The sequence below is a fragment of the Phycodurus eques genome, chromosome 10, assembly GCF_024500275.1.
Source record: "Phycodurus eques isolate BA_2022a chromosome 10, UOR_Pequ_1.1, whole genome shotgun sequence".
Classification (NCBI taxonomy): Eukaryota; Metazoa; Chordata; class Actinopteri; order Syngnathiformes; family Syngnathidae; genus Phycodurus; species Phycodurus eques.
In genome coordinates this window covers 9584527-9601873 of record NC_084534.1, presented here as the reverse complement: position 1 = coordinate 9601873, position 17347 = coordinate 9584527, and the positions used below count along the sequence as shown (strand labels likewise).

Sequence of the window (17347 nt, the reverse complement as noted above, 5' to 3'; positions counted from 1 at the left end):
GTTGAATATATCCCTGTGATATTTTCACATAAATGCTAATCTGTCTATGCATAAAATATACCGTTAAGACCAAAAACAATTTGACGATAGGGAAAATTATTTGTTGGATGGGTATCTTCTGTCCATAAATGACAAGAAAATGGCAAAAGATATTAAGAAATTGCTCTACCGTTGAAAAAGGTCATATGACTAGACTACTACCATAACCTATGTATAATAATATAATACTCTGAAGAATTCTAATCAATTATGCATTTAGAACATTTTGATATGCCTTTGAGAATTGAGTCAATCATTGATGCTATGTCAAAACGTACACATTGAGCAAATGAAAATTTGGACACGGTGTTAATATTTGTGGACTTAACTATACATCATTCAACTTCTGAATAATGGGTGTGTAGTGTGTGATGCAGCATGTGGAATGAACATTTTATAGTGGATCTCCATGCAGATTATTGGTCCCAAATTATTTTTTATGTGGTGACAGAATTTTATTTGCTCACGTTATTGATCAACATATACTGTAGTATGGTTGTTACTGGTGGTGAGTGGTCAGGGGCAGGGCCAGCTGGCCTAAACAATATCAAAAGCACTGACGTACAGTACATTTACAACTTCCTTCCATCCATCCATCCATCCATCCATTTTCTGTAACACTTATCCTCACTAGGGTCACGGGCGTGCTGGAGCCTATCCCAGCTATCATCGGGCAAGAGGCGGGGTCCACCCTGAACTGGTCACCAGCCAATCGCTGGGCACATACAAACAAACAACCATTCACACATACATTCACACCTACGGGCAATTTAGAGTCTTCGATCAACCTACCACACATGTCTTTGGGATGTGGGAGGAAACCGGAATACCCGGAGAAAACCCACGCAAGTACGGGGAGAACATGTAAACTCCACAAAGGCGGGGGCGTGATTTGAATCCCGGTCCTCAGAACTGTGAGGCAGGTGTGCTAACCAGTCATCCAACATGCCCATTTACAACTTAAATCTTAATATGTGTTCCAAGATATTGTATGTATTCATTCCCAAAAGTCTGCTCCCTCCATTTCATGGCATTCCTCATTGCACTTCTCTTGGATGCACTGCTTCCAGTCTGTGTCTGATAAGCAGATGTTCTATTTCTTGTCCAATCTGATTTCAGCCTCTGTGTGCTTCCATAGTCTGTCCAGGGCTTTCAGTATCAGTAGTGATGGCCGGTGTATCTTTAACTAGATTAGCAACTGGACTGTTTCTTTAACCATCCATCCACCCATCCATTTTCTGAGCCGCTTCTCCTCACTAGGGTCGCGGGCATGCTGGAGCCTATCCCAGCTGTCATCGGGCAGGAGGCTTGGTACACCCTGAACTGGTTGCCAGCCAATCGCAGGGCACATAGAAACAAACAACCATTCGCACTCACAGTCACACCTACGGGCAATTTAGAGTCTCCAATTAATGCATGTTTTTGGGATGTGGGAGGAAACCGGAGTGCCCGGAGAAAACCCACGCAGGCACGGGGAGAACATGCAAACTCCACACAGGCGGGGCCGGGGATTGAACCCGGGTCCTCAGAACTGTGAGGCTGACGCTCTAACCAGTCGTCCACCGTGCCGCCGTTTCTTTAACCAATCAGATTTAAAATTCGACTTCAAGGTAGACGATGACGTTAGCATTTTTCCATCAGAGTGAGAGAAAACTCGTTACATCCAACTTCGACGAGCAAAATACAGCTGTAGAGATCTGCACACATTAATACATTTAATAATCAACATCTCTGTTGAGTATGATGTATTTTATTTGATTATATTTTTATCATGTTACCAGATAAATATTGACAATGAAATGCTCCAGATAATGTATGTGGCACAGTTGCGTGCTGTTATATTGCATATTATAGTATTGATGTTTTTTTTTTTTAAATTGTTAAGTGTCAGTGGGGATATTAAGAGGTGGATTAAGTCGGGTCAGTCCCTACTGAAGGCCCAGGTACCAAATGCACGACCCGTCGCTGGTTCTTAGTGTACTGTACAGGGTGCAACAAGTTCCATTCTAAGAAGAGCAAGCACAGGAGGAATTATTTAAATGTTTAAAAATGAAAAAGTAAATACTAATTGCGGATCCAGATAATTATACAGTCATAATGTACAGTGGTGTTCATTTGGCTAATAATAATAATAATGCATTACACTTATTTAGCAATTTTCTAGACACGGATTGCCAGGCTGGCAAACAATAGAAACCAATGCCAATAAGAGCCTTCTGCAGTTAGCATTTCTACTATCGATCTAAGAGGACCAGCAGGCAAAATGGGTTGTGATCAAATTATTAGATATAGGCTTTCCAGATATTACATTTTAACAAAGTGCATTTAGCACTGCTAGTTCCATTTCAATGCTCAATTTAGTTCCTATATTCTAACACTACAATCTCCCATTGGAGGACATAAAAAGAGGCAAATCCAGTGTTTACACATTCCCAGATAACTCATGTATTGAGACTCCTCCTTTTAGCACATAAAATGAAACAATGTCTCCTTCACGTCATGGGATTGTTGTCTTGCATGTTAAAGTAAAAAGCACTCACGAGGAAAAGTCAGGGAGGGGAACTTAAAATATAAAAAGCAAGAAGACTACATGTGAAGCTGCAGTGTTATTTGGCTGCCTTTCATCTGACCAGCTTCCTTTGACAGTTTCGAGCATTAACAAAGAAATAAAATTAACACATTCACACACACTTACCCACACGTGCACACACATACACAGAGAAAAAGGTTAGGTTGGCTTAACTAGCCCCAAAGCAAAGTATGGACACTGACAGAGAAAAGGGTCCAATTACGTGCATCACACAGCGATTTCTGAGATCTGGAGTTTTGAGAGCCTTGAGAGAATGAAGGTAAAATTTATTGAATTTTATTTTTATCCTCACATCCCGATTCACAGTTGCTTTTATTTAATTTAGTGATTTTGAGCGAGAGCCATTTTCGGTCAAAAACTACAACAAAAGCCAGCTGTGGATGTTGAATTGCTGCATTTACAGGCCAGGTCACCATTTTCACAGTTGACTAATACTGGAAGAAAAACATCATACGTTCCAGAATAAGTACAGGAATAAGTCACAATGGGTAGCCTGTCTAAAACATGCTCTCAGCGAATAAACAAAAGGAGTCAGAGGACAGATATAAAGGTTCAAGAAGACTTAAGACTTATTGAGAACATGGAAACTCAATCCTTGACGCACCAACATAGCCTGATATTATATTGTTCTACACCTGTCCTTTCATCTATTTCAAATACGGCATAATATGATTGTCATTCAATGTACAGTATATATTCTCAGGTATCGCTAAAGGTCCTTTCACAATAGGTCCATTTCAGCTGTCCAAGCAAACTCAAGATTGTTTTGTCAGTATTTTTTTAGCACATGTGAACCAAATGGACAAATATACAATTACATTTGCAATCCATTCATGATAAGCTCAACTTTTGTTACTAGCTGCCAGTTTTTATTTTTATAGAAATATATCAATCAGCAGATATAACAGACCAGTATGACCAGAGAGTTGTTAGGCCCCATCAGATGTGAAATCATAACAGAAAGAGAACTCATAATATTCAAGTTAAAATGAACTAAGTTCCCTTTCTCTTGAGTCTCTCTGTTAAAAAGGACTAAGTTTGGGTTTATTTAAACGACATTATCTTTATTTCATAAAAACATGATGTACGTTTCAAAATAAAAGATAACACAGAATTATTGGTGAGTAGCAGGTGTTCAAGCACACACATAAACGAATTCAATTGTTCCAATTGAAATGTGAATTTCTCTGTGGTGGCCTATCTTTGGATGAATGACTATAAAACCAACATACCCATGTATCGTGCCTTATTTGCTCTCTCAACATTCTCTGTTGACAATCACTAAAACAGGCTAACTGATTCTGTTGACGGAAATTAAAATGGTGTGTTTAGTTACATAAAAGATTTAGACAAAAAAATATAAAGGCAGAAACTGTCATGAGGAATGACATAGGTTTCTTCCATTCCTTTGTCACATCCCACTCAAATTTAACCTGGTAATGTTTTATGTACTGACAAAAAAATAAAAATAAATGCCTTCACTCACCTCTCTGCACCAACATGGTGACCTCACTGCCTTTTGGACACTTGCTGAGCAAGTCAACCACCTGGTTGTGAGACATAGTCTGCACGTTCCTCTTGTTCACCTCCACAATGATGTCACCCTCTCTGAGACCGCGGCAGCGTGGATAATCCACAATCTGTTTTACTCTCTGCCCTCCGCCTCCGAGGCTATCTGCAATGGTGAAGCCGAAGCCCTTGTCTCCTTTCTCCATGTGTACAGTTATGAGCTCTGGTTGTGTTGCAATGGATGAGGCCAATGTGACCACATCGCTGGGGTAGCCATGTTGGGATGAGGTGTCAGACACCACATCTGCAGTGGGGCTGTGAGGTCGCGGGAGGCCATTGAGGGCCACCCCGCCATTGGTTGAGCCATTGTTGTTGTTCTGACTGCTGTGATTGGGTGGCAAGTCGTAGGTATTATTGGAGGCCTCTTGACCGTTGACAATGATGGGCTCTTTGTTGTCAAGAATTGCGACTGAGGTAACCAGGCTTGTGTTAGGGTCATCAGGGTCAAAGGGCAGTGGGTAACCTCGGCACAGCTCCAGGTTGACCATCGACCCGATTGGGATTGACTGGAAGATCTTCACAACTTGTGCATGGGTGTAGCCGAGCACACAGGTGTCATTGACACTCACTATTACATCACCTTCGGAGGGGGGGGAAAAGGGAGACATTAGCGTGAATCTTTGATGAAGTTGGAACTTTGCATTTGTACATAAACAGCATCCAGGAAATGTAATTAAAGTAGTGTTCCACCTTTGTGATCTTTGATCAATAGAGCACCCTAACCTGTCTCCATCTTGCCATCGAGGGCAGCAGGTCCATCAAGGACTAGACTCTTGATTTGCAGGAATTCATCTGGCTCGTCGCCTCCCACTACAGTGAAACCGAAACCTCTGCGACTCTTTTTCAGCTTGGTATTGATGAAAGTTCCCTTTAGTTCTGATCGGTTCCGGGTAAAGAAAGGCTTTCCTCCTGTTAATAAAACAGTTAATGAAATTTTGATGGAACAAATGTACCATTGCAAGAGCTAAAGTGAATTATTCAGCTTTGATGTTGTATTTGTATCATTAGGAAAACAGATTACAAAGTGGCAAAACCTCAATACGAATATCATTCTAAAATATTTATCAGTATGTCTTTTTAATATGAAGGATTTTTTTTTTTTTTTACTTTTCCTATACCTATGGATAATGCACACTATTGAAAATTGAAGATTTTTGGGGTGAACAAATTGTGCATTACAACTAATGACAAAGAAGAAAGGAGAAACCAAATCGAACAGAACGGAGCCTAAAAGAGTTAATTCTCTACTAAGGTTGTACTGAATAAAAACGACTTGTTTCTGGGAGGTTTTTTTGGAAACGATGCAATACAGAGAGAAAACAACTAAAGCCCTCCTTATACTCCCGCGTTCGCGCGGCCGGCAACGCCCGCAATGCATCACGAATTGCCCCGCGCGGCCCATCTGCCTAGCTTGACACACACACGTCAAAAATTGTTGCTGCACGTCGAACACCGCAGAGATCATCTCTCGTAATTGGTCCGTTTTAGTCACATGCTGTGATGACGTACTCAGCGTGCCCCTTGGTTCTACATACCATCTACGCCGCCGCCTTCTCGATCAATTTTGCAGCATAATTAAACGTATCATCTGGTCATCTAGGTCCATTTGTTATAGCAGACACTGTTCCACGGTCGCCATTGTTGTTGCTTTATTCCTTGTTACGGAAAGGAAAGGAAAAACGGCCACTGGAAATGGCCAAAAAAATGCAGAGGAAACTCCACCCTGTGGTGTCCTAGCCACCAGTACCAGTCATAGCGACACCCCCGACTTGGAGGTAAACTGCAGTACATTTTTAAAGCAGCGCGCGTGGGTTGTGCTTGAGTATAAAGGCAAACTACGCGTGGGACAGCCGCAGTGACATCAGCGCGGTCGCCGTCAGCGTGAGTATAAAGAAGCCTTAAGGCAGTGCAGCATTGTGACAAAAGTAAACACTGAAAGAACTGATAATGCAGTCTTGTGTGCCTTTAAAAATATCAACTCAAGTACTTCATTGGAAAATAGTCATCTGTGCCCCATTACTACAAGATGGCGCCTACCCGTGTGGTCGCCTCGGTTACGTGCTCTCTAGTATTGTCCATGTTTTTGTGTTTTTCATTCGTCTTTGGAGACATTACGTGACTCACTCACACAAGGGAAGACTTGCTAAACATTAGGGAGTCTACCCTGGACTTTTTATTTTACCAACTTTCGCAAATCCGGTCAGAAATTAACATTGCGAAGAGAAACAATGCAATAAAGTTACAAAAACAGTTTGCAGCTAACGACTCTAAATCTGTCTGGCATGCATTACAATCGCTAACCAATTACAAGCGACCAACCCCCCCCAAGCAGAAAACAATAAAAGACTAGTCGAGGACTTGAACACCCTCTTCTGCAAATTTCACACCCCACACCCACCGAGCCGCACCACCGACCACCATCACACCTCTGACTTCTGCATTGATCATCCACAAACAGGATGTGCGACGCATCTCAAAAGGTAAACAAAGCAGCAAGCCCAAACCTTGTGTCCCCATCCTGCTTCATAGTCTGCGCTGACTAGCTACCTCCAGTCTTCACACAGATCTTCAACAGATCTCTGGAACCGTGTGAACTACCATCCTGTTTCAAACGCACCACCACATCCCAGTCCCCAAGAAACCTGCAATCTCAGGTCTGAATGACTACAGGCCTGTCGCCCTGACATCTGTGGTCATGAAGTCCTTTGAACTCCTCGTGCTGGACCACCTCAAGAGCAGCACAGGTCCCCTGCTGGACCCCCTGCAATTTGCCCACAAAGCAAACAGGTCTGTGGATGATGCAGTCAACATGGGACTGCACTTCATCCGAGAACATCTCGATGGCGCAGGGACCTACGTTGCTGCGTTCAACACCATCATCCCCGAACTCCTCTCCTCCAAGCTTCTCTAGCTCAGCGTCTCGCCTGCCATCTGCCAGTGCATTTACAACTTCCTGACGGACAGGACACAGGAGGGGAAGCTGGGGGACACCGGCTCATCCACATGCATCACCAGCACTGAGGCGTCCCACTGATGTGTCCTCTCTCTGCTGCTCTTCTCTCTCTACATGAACGATTGCACCTCAACGCACCCGGTTGTCAAACTGAAGTTTGCAGACGACAGCACAGTCATCGGCCTCATCAAAGACAGTGACAAGTCTGCGTATCGATAGGAAGTGGAGCGGCAGGCGCTTTGGTGCGGCTAACACAACCTGGAGCTGAACAGGCTCAAGACGGTAGAGATAATTGTGGACTTCAGGAAGCATCCTTCGCCACAGCTGCCCCTCACACTGTCCAACTGCCCTGTGTCAACTGTCGAAACCTTCAAGTTCCTGGGAATTACAGTCTCTCGTGACCTAAAGTGGGAAACCAACATCAGCGCCATCCTGAAAAAGGCCCAGCAGAGGATGTACTTCCTGCGGCTTCTGAGGAAGCATGGCCTGCCACAGGAGCTGTTGAGGCAGTTCTACACAGCAGTCATCGAATCAGTCCTGTGTTCATCCATCATGGTGTGGTTTGGTGCTGCCATACAAAAGGACAAACTCCAACTGCAACGGAAAATCTGAAAAGATTGTTGGTACCGCTCCTACCCACCCTTGAGAACTTGCACGCTGCCAGAACTAACACAAGAGCATGCAAAATCCTCTTGGACCCTCCACATCCTGGTAACCACCTCTTCCAGCTTCTTCCCTCAGGTAGGCGCTATCGATCAAAAGAAACTAAAACCAGCAGACATTCCAACAGCTTCTTCCCTCTTGCCATTAAACTGCTAGAGGCTAAGTGACTCTCCGTAGTGTGTTTTTTATGTCTCAAAAGTATTTTTTGTCAAAATGGCTATCCATTGTTGTACAAATGCGGCTCCAACTACCGGAGTCAAATTATTTGTGTGTTTTTGACATCCTTGGCAAACAAAGAGGATTGTGATTCTGATTATTTAGTACTCATACATTATATATATTTATAAAACACTTAAATACAAAACAAAATACCTTTCAGAGGGCATATTCCTGCGTAATGTCTACGTTAAAAATCATTTTCATTGCTTCTTGATTGTTTGTTACAAATTACAGTGGAAGTTGTGGAACCTCGGGTTACAAATGACCCTATTTAGGAACAATTGGTGGCGGCATGGTGACCGACTGGTTAGCACATCAGCCTCACAGTTCTGAGGACTGGGGTTCAAACCCCGGCCCCGCCTGTGTGGAGTTTGCATGCTCTCCCCGTGCCTGCGTGGGTTTTCTTCGGGCACTCCGGTTTCCTTCCACATCCCAAAAACATGCATTAATTGGAGACTCTAAATTGCCCGTAGGTGTGACTGTGAGTGCGAATGGTTGTTTGTTTCTATGTGCCCTGCGATTGGCTGGCAACCAGTTCAGGGTGTACCCCGCCTCCTGCCCGATGATAGCTGGGATGGGCTCCAGCATGCCCGCGACTCTAGTGAGGAAAAGCGGCTCAGAAAATGGATGGATGGATGGAGGAACAATTGGTGTTATGTACAAAATATTCCTAGAAAACATACCTCAAATTGCGCATTATTTTCGGTTTACGAACGGTCTTGGTATGGACAAACGGAAGGATCTACAGGTAGATTGTGCTTCTACTCGCGCTGCGTAACGATCTTTGACTTTTTCTTTGCATAACGCTTGGATGTAAGGTGAAACCTAGTTGTCTACTCCACAGCGTAAGACAGAAATCTGTTCGAGGCAGTCATTCCGCCTCAACATCCTCAATCATCCAATCACAAATCTAATAGCGTTTGTAATTGACGTGGTAAAGAAAAGTCAATCATTTTACTTTCGTCAAAAAAACAACAACAATATATATATATATATATATATATATATATATACTACTTACAATATGTATGTTATTTATTGAATTGTAGTGTCTCTTTAATTAAAACAACGAATCATTAATGTTGGCATAATCACGGCACAATAGCGGTCTACGAAGGCGTTCGCTCGTTTTTAATCAGTGACTTTCCCTTGTGGATGAATAATCTATCTACTGTATCCATCATCCATCCATCCATTTTATCTATCATCAATCTATTTATTGTATCTATTGCTATATCTGTATCGATCTATCCATCTATGACATGAAAAAACTGTACACTAAAACTTACACACTATGAACAAACAAACCCACGCCACTGAAAACAGTAGATTCAATGAGTGTTCCTGTTTTGGCCTGTTCAACAACAGAATGCGTTATTTACGTTTTTGTCCCATTGGCACTGTGGGTCCAGTTGGAGGGTCCCTGTAGGTCTCTTGGTGGTTGGCAGTATACGTTGTTAAAGGGGCCCCAGCAAACGTTAAGTCTTCAATCCATTCTGTAATAGAAAGAGGCATATATATGTTCTGTAGCATAGGCCCAGAAAGGTGAATGAGTGCCCTACATCATGTAAAAATAGGAGTCTGGGACACTGCCTTCATAATGCTGAGAAAAACAGTGAAAAGACGATCTATTATAAGCTTCTATGATAGCGAGTTAGGGCAAAGAGTGAAATGTGAAGAAAAAGTGGTTTAAATAGAGTATTACATAATTAATTATACAAACGGAAAATTTACAGTTTGATTTCACATCTCCCCACTGAGCATCAAGTGTGTATTGCTCAGATTACAACCAGCTGTACAAACGTCATGAAACCTTTACCACCTGCTGTCTCTCTTTTGAATAACAATGCAGAAAAACCGGGTGCCCCATTTCTTCATACCTTCTTTGATTAAAGACCTTTTTACTGTATCACGACACAGGCCAGACTACTACCTTCATAAATATTCCAAGAGCAAGGGGCTGTATAATCAATGCCAGGGTGAAAAAGTGGTTGAAAGCATTGCTTGAAGGTATTGAAGTTTGGTCGAGGGATTGAAGTTTCAGAAGGGCGAAAAGCCATCAGGTAATCGAGTGGAATCAAACAATTTCTGCTGAATGGGCAAAGGTCGGAGCTTGATAGGACAGTTTCTATGCATATACAATTACTCGCTCTATAAGACTTGAATAAGGCAAAACAGCTTTAAGAAATTAAGTCCAATTGGCTGCATGACACAGCCTGAAATCAAAGATTTGCCTTTATTAGAGGGCACTTAGCTGGCAACACAAAGAAATGATGCCCTTATGGGGCTTGGAAATGAACCTCGGATGTAGCGCTTACCTTCAGGTGGCTGATGGCTTTGGAGTTGAGGCTGTTGCTGTTCCACTTGCCTGCGCCTCTTAGCCTCCAGTACAGGATTCTCGTACTGGGTCTTCCTGTTGATATGACTTCAAAAGAAAAGAAAGAGTCCATGGTGGGGGAGTTGGAGTGGACAAATGATTAAACGGAAACAAATTAAAAAGAATCAATTTGAAAGATGGGGATTATCATACACGTAACATATTATAAGAGAAGTGAAAAAAAAAGTGATGTCATGGTTTTAACACTTAGTAAAACAATAAATATAGTATTTATATGTAAAGCATGCAGACTCATACCCACAACCTGTAAAATGTCTACATCAACCCTGGTCTGTGCCAACTAACCCTTGCACCGAGCTATTATATATAGTGTATATAATAACTGATCCTATTAACAATACCAGAATAAAGTATCTTCTTTTGTTTTGCAGCAGTGCATTTACTAATTGTGTGTCAGTGCTTGGTGACTTGATATACTGTACAGTACATCACTTACTCAACATAGTAGACTCCATACACTGGATCATCTATTTTTTCCCATCCGGGTGGAAGTTCTAAAAGAGAACAAAACAAGACAGTGAGTCTGCTGAGAAAGGGGAATGGCATCAAGTTGTTTGTTGACATGTATTGTGCTATTAGAGGCAAGGCCAGTAGGGAACCTTTTGCCTCTGCATTGTATCTATCTGTCAGTTGGTCTCCAGGGCAAACGTGACCCATCAGCATCCCATGCTGTCTGGTTGTGCCCGTGTCTCTGCACACTACTGACATTTCCACACATCAGATAACAACGGAACAAGACCCCCTTGGGCAGATGGACAAAATGACGCAGAAGGGCTGGTCTATAATGTGGTGAAGGCGGTGTTGGGGCATAGAGAGGGTTCAGAGCAAAAATATCCATTATAATGAACACGGTTTAAAAGAAGACTTCCACACTTTGAAGTGTGTAAAGGTATTTTTTCAGCAATGCTTTAAGAGTGTAAAGCTGTTCGCAAACAGTGATTATTGGATATCCTCCACTTTTCTTGGAGATACAGATTACACATCTTTCTTGACAGTTCTGCATATCCTTTACTCTGTATGGGCCATATTATCTAGTCTTTTTATTTATTATTATTTTTTTTTTATGCGCCTGACTTCAGCTACGTGCATTCTGCCGTCCAGACTTCTGACAAGTGACACACCCAATGTGCGTGAACTAAAAATGTATGTACAACCACCAAAGAGGCCTGACTTATTGAAGTCTGAGGCTAGCTGTAAATAATGGAATATGGAGTTTTCCTGACACTTATGAATGTCACAGAAATCCATTTGGAAAATAAAGCACACTTTAAATATGGAAATACTTTCCATTACAGATGTGTCATCACCAGTGGGACCTGTGCACTGCTCCATCTAACGTGCTACACTTTGAAGGAGAACGTGTTTTTTTTTTTTTTATTCTGGATAAAGTAAAGCCAATACAAGCAATTTAATCAGAATACTGTGCTTAAGACTCAACAAGTTTGGAGGTTCATTAATAAAAAAAAGGGGGTGTGCCTGCCGTTCGATAGATCAGTGGAGCCCAAAGTTTCTTGTGCCACAGAGCGGGCAAGTCACTTTAACATACAGTATTTGACAACCAACAAAGTAGCAAATAAAATATATCTCCATATCTAACTCACCATTGCACCATTATGGACATTGTAGTGGGAGCTCTGCGCTTTAAAAAAATTTAAAATTTAAAAACACTCCAAGCAGTCAGTAGCATATTCTAGCAGAAAAGCTCCTCAGCTGGCACCGATATCTTTCACCAATGAATATCATAATATGTCGACGTTCAGCCGTCGGCGTAATGTGGTAGAGAGACATTACGGCTGTTGAACAGTTGGTGAGCATTATGGACACTTCAACATAGTCACAAGGGCTGAGTTTCAAACCCACAACCTGGGAGCCGAAACATCATAATCTTCCATATTACACATCTTCTGATTGATTATCTTATTTTATGGAGCTAATTACCGTGCTGGACTTCATAATAATTCGGACAAACAATGTATAATGGAATGTAATTAGTGACTTAAATTTATTTGGTTGGTTGAAAATAATAACTGTTTATTATTGCATATGAAACAAAAATACACAAAGCCTAGCCCTTCTTTGGGGAAAAAAAAAAAAGTCTCAATGTTTGTTTACAGTGTTGCCTAAGGACTACATTTCTTCCAGTCAGTTACAATTTTCATGATTTTTATTTACAAAATTAAAAAGAAAAATCTTATTTTATCCCTGAAAATTACATTCAATACAAAGCCCACATAGAATGTCAGAAATGCAAGTTTACAGTGTTGAGCATGAGGCGAGCATGGCGAATCATAATCCAAATGTATTCAAGTGGAACATGAAACAGAGTGCAGTTACACATTACCCTGTGCAAAATTGCAATCACCCATGTGATTTCACACTGCTAGCTCCAGTCCAGGACAAGTATATGTGTGCGTCGCTCATTCACGATTCCCCATGCCTCTGTCCTTCATTGCATCACACACCATCTACTCACCATAACATATTCCAAAGTCAAGGGGGAGTCAGCAGTGATGAATTACATGTTTTGGTTGCATCTCATTCTCTTGATACAGTGCTGTGACTGATTTCTCTTGAGAGAGAATTTGTACATGCATGAGCTGCTGACATTCATAAAGTGCCAGGGACTGCTCCTCTTCAGAAAGCTGCACTTAATTGCATTTCTTTACCCACCTGTATTGGATTGTGCTAATCGATAACATTGAGTATGCTCATCCAGTGGGGAGCTGTCTTACAGGAAGGAGGGTGATCTGAGCTGGTGATTTTTATATTGCCACTAACAAAAGAAGCCGCTAACAAGACAAGTCAATTTTCAGATCCCCCCTCTTGCCTTTCTCCAATTTTGCTGTTGTTATTAACAAGCTTGCAGGTGCTGAATGCCATAGGCGTATATATCCCACTAATTCAATAATAAATCATAATGGAGGTTATGTTCTTCATTATATTGATTATGCAACTTCAAGGTATGGGGAGAGATGTCTCAAAATTATTTACACAAATAAATCCGCGATTTACAACTTTTTCTAATCCACAAATATACTGCACCTGTGATTTACACGTGTTTTTCAGATCCACAAATATATCTGCGATTTACACATTTTTGAGATCCACAAATATATCCGCGATTTCCACGCATTTTTTAGTGTCGTGTGTGCATTTATCATGACTTATCATTTGTAAATATTCAATTCTGCTTCTGAATTTTTGAAGGTGCGTTTGTGAATGAGTGGGCACGCACATTTATTTTTGAGACAGACGTCACACAGTTTTCAAGATAGTCACACACACAATTGAGAATATTCACGTGTGGAAAGGCCCGTCTCTCCATCCGCTAGGCAGCAGTGTTGCGGTCTCCGCTGATGACTGTGTGAATCACGGATATTCATCCATTCATTTTCCCTACCGCTTATCCTCACGAGGGTCGCAGGTGTGCTGGCGCCTATCTCAGCTAACTTTGGTGGAGATACAGGGTACACCCTGAACTGGTCGCCAGCCAATCGCAGGACACATATAAACAAACAACAAGTTTGCACTCACATTCACACCTATGAGTCTTCAATTAACCTACCATGCATGTTTTTGGAATGTGGGAGTAAACCGGAGTACCCACGGAGGTACGGGGCGAACATGCAAGCTCCACAGAGGCGAGGCCGGATTTGAACCCGGGTCCTCAGAACTGTGAGGCGGATGTGACCACCGTGCCACATAAATCACAGATATATTTGTAAAAGTAATTTTGAAACATATCTCTCCCCATTGCAAGGGGCGATGGCAAAAAATAAATACAATAAATAAAAAAATAAAATCCACAGGAGATGGTAAAAATGTTTTTTTCAGGGGGTGACTGTAACGATCATTCGATTTTTTTTTTTAAAAGCCTACCTATTATTAAAATTGTGTTGTTATAGTTCCAGATAGAGCCAAAGCATGACAAAAATGCAAAGTGTTGCTATTATAATTAATCAGAGCTCACTTAGGTCAGTCTCATGTAGTGTCTTCAAACACTTCCCACCACAAGTAGCTTATAGTCTAGTTAGAGTGGGCTGGTAGGTGTCAAGAGGAAAACACGTTCCTATTTGCCTCAAACAGACACCCAGTAGTAGTAAATGCTAAATAGAACCATCTCTCTCAAAAACATTCTCATCTTTTATATATGAAATGATGATGCGTTAATGTGTGTGTTTTGTTGTCTGTGAACATGACGAGGAAATGGGACACTTTCTTAAAGGCAACTACTGTAATCACAAACAGTGCTTGTGAAAACTCGAAATCTCAGCATGGAAAGTATAAGGTCAAGTGTTTGTGACAAAATGTCTCATTCTGAGATGAATAGAATGTCATTATCATCGTCTTATACTATCTGGATTTTTGTTTTTCTACATTCTAATTGGGGACATTTTAAAGATACTAAACGATGGCTGAAAATGAAAAGAGTAAATATTGAAGTACATATGTGTGGCACGTAATGATGCGGCAATTAACATGTGACCTAATATTCAACTAAGAATAAAGAATTGAACTGCATACAAATAGTAACCAAAATTAACTTGATGGACGGTGGAAGACTGGTTAGCACATCTGCAAAAACATGCATGGTAGGTTGATTGAAGACTCTAAATTGCCTGTAGGTGTGAATGTGAGTGCGAATGGTTGTTTGTTTCTATGTGCCCTGCGATTGGCTGGCGACCGGCTCAGGGTGTACACCGCCTCCTGCCTGAAGATTGCTGTACATTGTTTTATTTGCTATACCTAATAGTAATTCAACGAATAGGGCGACCAGCGTTGATAGATGCACAACTGATTCATAGTTCTCTAAGGGACTGCACTGGCCAATTAATACCTAAATTCAAAATTATTTTGTGATTGTGGATTAAATGTGCATACGACCAAGTTGCCATTGGTGTTGTGATGAATTTAAAAGTGGTGATTAACGTGTGTGTGTGTTACTCACCAAGCTCATTGTCCAGTTCCTCTGTATGAACCCCTTCTACTCAGCAGGTGGACACCACAGCAACACAGGTCCAAGTGAAGAAGAAAGAGGGGAGAGATGAAGTGTATTGTCAACTGTAACAACTACATCTTGCCACTAGGTGGCAAGAGTTTATCAAAGCCAGTACAGTACGAATGTGCAAAATATCCACAGCACAATGCACGTGGTTTGAGTTGTGATACAATCCCTGCTAGTGAGGAAAATATGTATCATCATACAAAGTAAACCAAGTGCTTGCATACATTACACAGTCTCATGGAAGGCATATGTGTGGTCTGTGTTGTCCAAATAAAGTGTATAAATATGTATGTTAACTGTGTAGTAGGAAGCCATACAATAATTTGTTTTCGTCCTAGGAATGTGGGACATTTTGCTCAAATGAAGAGAAATTCATCCAGAGACTGTACAGTTTGTTTCCTCGATACAAACACAAACAGTCCATTGAAAATGTGTCATTAGTAACTGCTGCTTTGACAATGGATTGAAGCCCTCTCTCTATTTTCTGAGTCCTACACTGACTTGAGGACTGAGCACAGTTCCATGACCAAAACAGAATTGACAATGGAATCCCACAAGCACACACACAAACACACAGATTCATACCATCATCTTCACATTCTTCCAGGGGTTTCTGAGGCTTGTCCAGGCACCGAGGGTCTATCCAAGAGGTGGTCTTTGTATTGTGGCTGAAAAGAACACAAAATTAAGCAGACGAAGACTGGAAATGTTGCTGCTTTGTTCGTTTTACCAATCATGTGGTGAGAAGGATTTAATTCAATGTATACTATGATGATTTATACATATAATTCATACTTGCATATATACTTTTTTGTACGGAGTTTGTGGTAAATGTAGCAATTTTTCCTTGTGCATGTAAAAGTGTCCTTACTCTATAAAATAGACCTCTCCGTTCTCAGTGTAGGCCATCTCCCAGTTGTCAGGCAGAGGTCCCTGAGGGTCCTCTGGGGGAGGATGGCTCAGGTTAGGGTGTGTCTGCTGAGTGCTCTCCGTGGTGGCCAGTGGTAAGGGGGTTGTCCCAAGGTAGGATGGGTCACTCTGGCGAGGGGTGAAGGGTCTGACCGAGCGATGGATCTCGTCTAATTCACTTGATTCTCCTGGTAGAGTCAATACAAATGATACATTGTATTTCCACTGAAAAATGTCCTCTGTGTTAAGTGAACCTGCACTTCAAGATCAGACCAGATGAGGGTTTGAAATTTAGAACAACTTGCTGACTCAACTTCATGCTTTTAGCAGATAACAGCTTGCAAGGGCCACATAGTCATTCACTTAAATTAAGATGGCTGAGTGGGCAGTTCACACATTGTACCCAGGGCCCATGGACTGCTATCACCTTTCTTCCTGTTATCTCGTTCTCACACTTGACTGGCACCTTCGCAGTTCACACAGGCACAGACGGCAAATAACTTTTGGTGCCACCACCAGAGAACACATTGTAGAAACAGCTTAATAGGGCAACGTTCCGACAGAGCCCATTTGACCTACTAACACAGATGAAATATCTGTAATATTCACAACGCTATAATTACAACACGCTATTTCGACAAAACACAACTAATGCCATCACTGCGCACATGGTCATTTTAAATGGTATAAACCTCATCTTGCAGCTCTTTCACCACTTGAAATGAACCACCAAGTAGTCATGAAGACAAATGTGGAGGCTGGTCAGCCATTCACCATCTGCTGCTTGCAGCCAGATGGCAGTATTTCATATTTTTGGGTGGATAGATGGGGGCCAAACCCAGAAAAATGCTTTACTCACCAGTCGAACAAGCGCTTCTGTCTTCAAGTGCTCTGCCACAAATCCTTGATTTTTTTTTTTTTTTTTTAGCTTATCTTCTCTCATTGCCTCTGTGTATCTCTGTAGTCAAATTTTTTTCCACGTGCCCCCTTTACACCTTCCCA

The 17347-nt window shown here is 41.6% G+C and overlaps 1 protein-coding gene across 3 annotated transcripts in view; it reads right to left on the bottom strand.

Moving 5' to 3' along the window:
• Positions 1–17347, bottom strand: part of LOC133409151 (membrane-associated guanylate kinase, WW and PDZ domain-containing protein 1-like) — a 152463-nt gene that overhangs the window by 33891 nt on the left and 101225 nt on the right. For all 3 annotated transcript variants that reach the window (XM_061688766.1, XM_061688767.1, XM_061688768.1), the window contains exons 5-12: positions 16308–16533; positions 16022–16104; positions 15380–15415; positions 10868–10925; positions 10352–10458; positions 9416–9529; positions 4922–5107; positions 4116–4778 (exon numbers count right to left, since the gene is read on the bottom strand). In XM_061688766.1, coding sequence (XP_061544750.1) covers positions 4116–4778; positions 4922–5107; positions 9416–9529; positions 10352–10458; positions 10868–10925; positions 15380–15415; positions 16022–16104; positions 16308–16533 — 1473 coding nt within the window. The remainder of the gene's footprint in view (positions 1–4115; positions 4779–4921; positions 5108–9415; positions 9530–10351; positions 10459–10867; positions 10926–15379; positions 15416–16021; positions 16105–16307; positions 16534–17347) is intronic.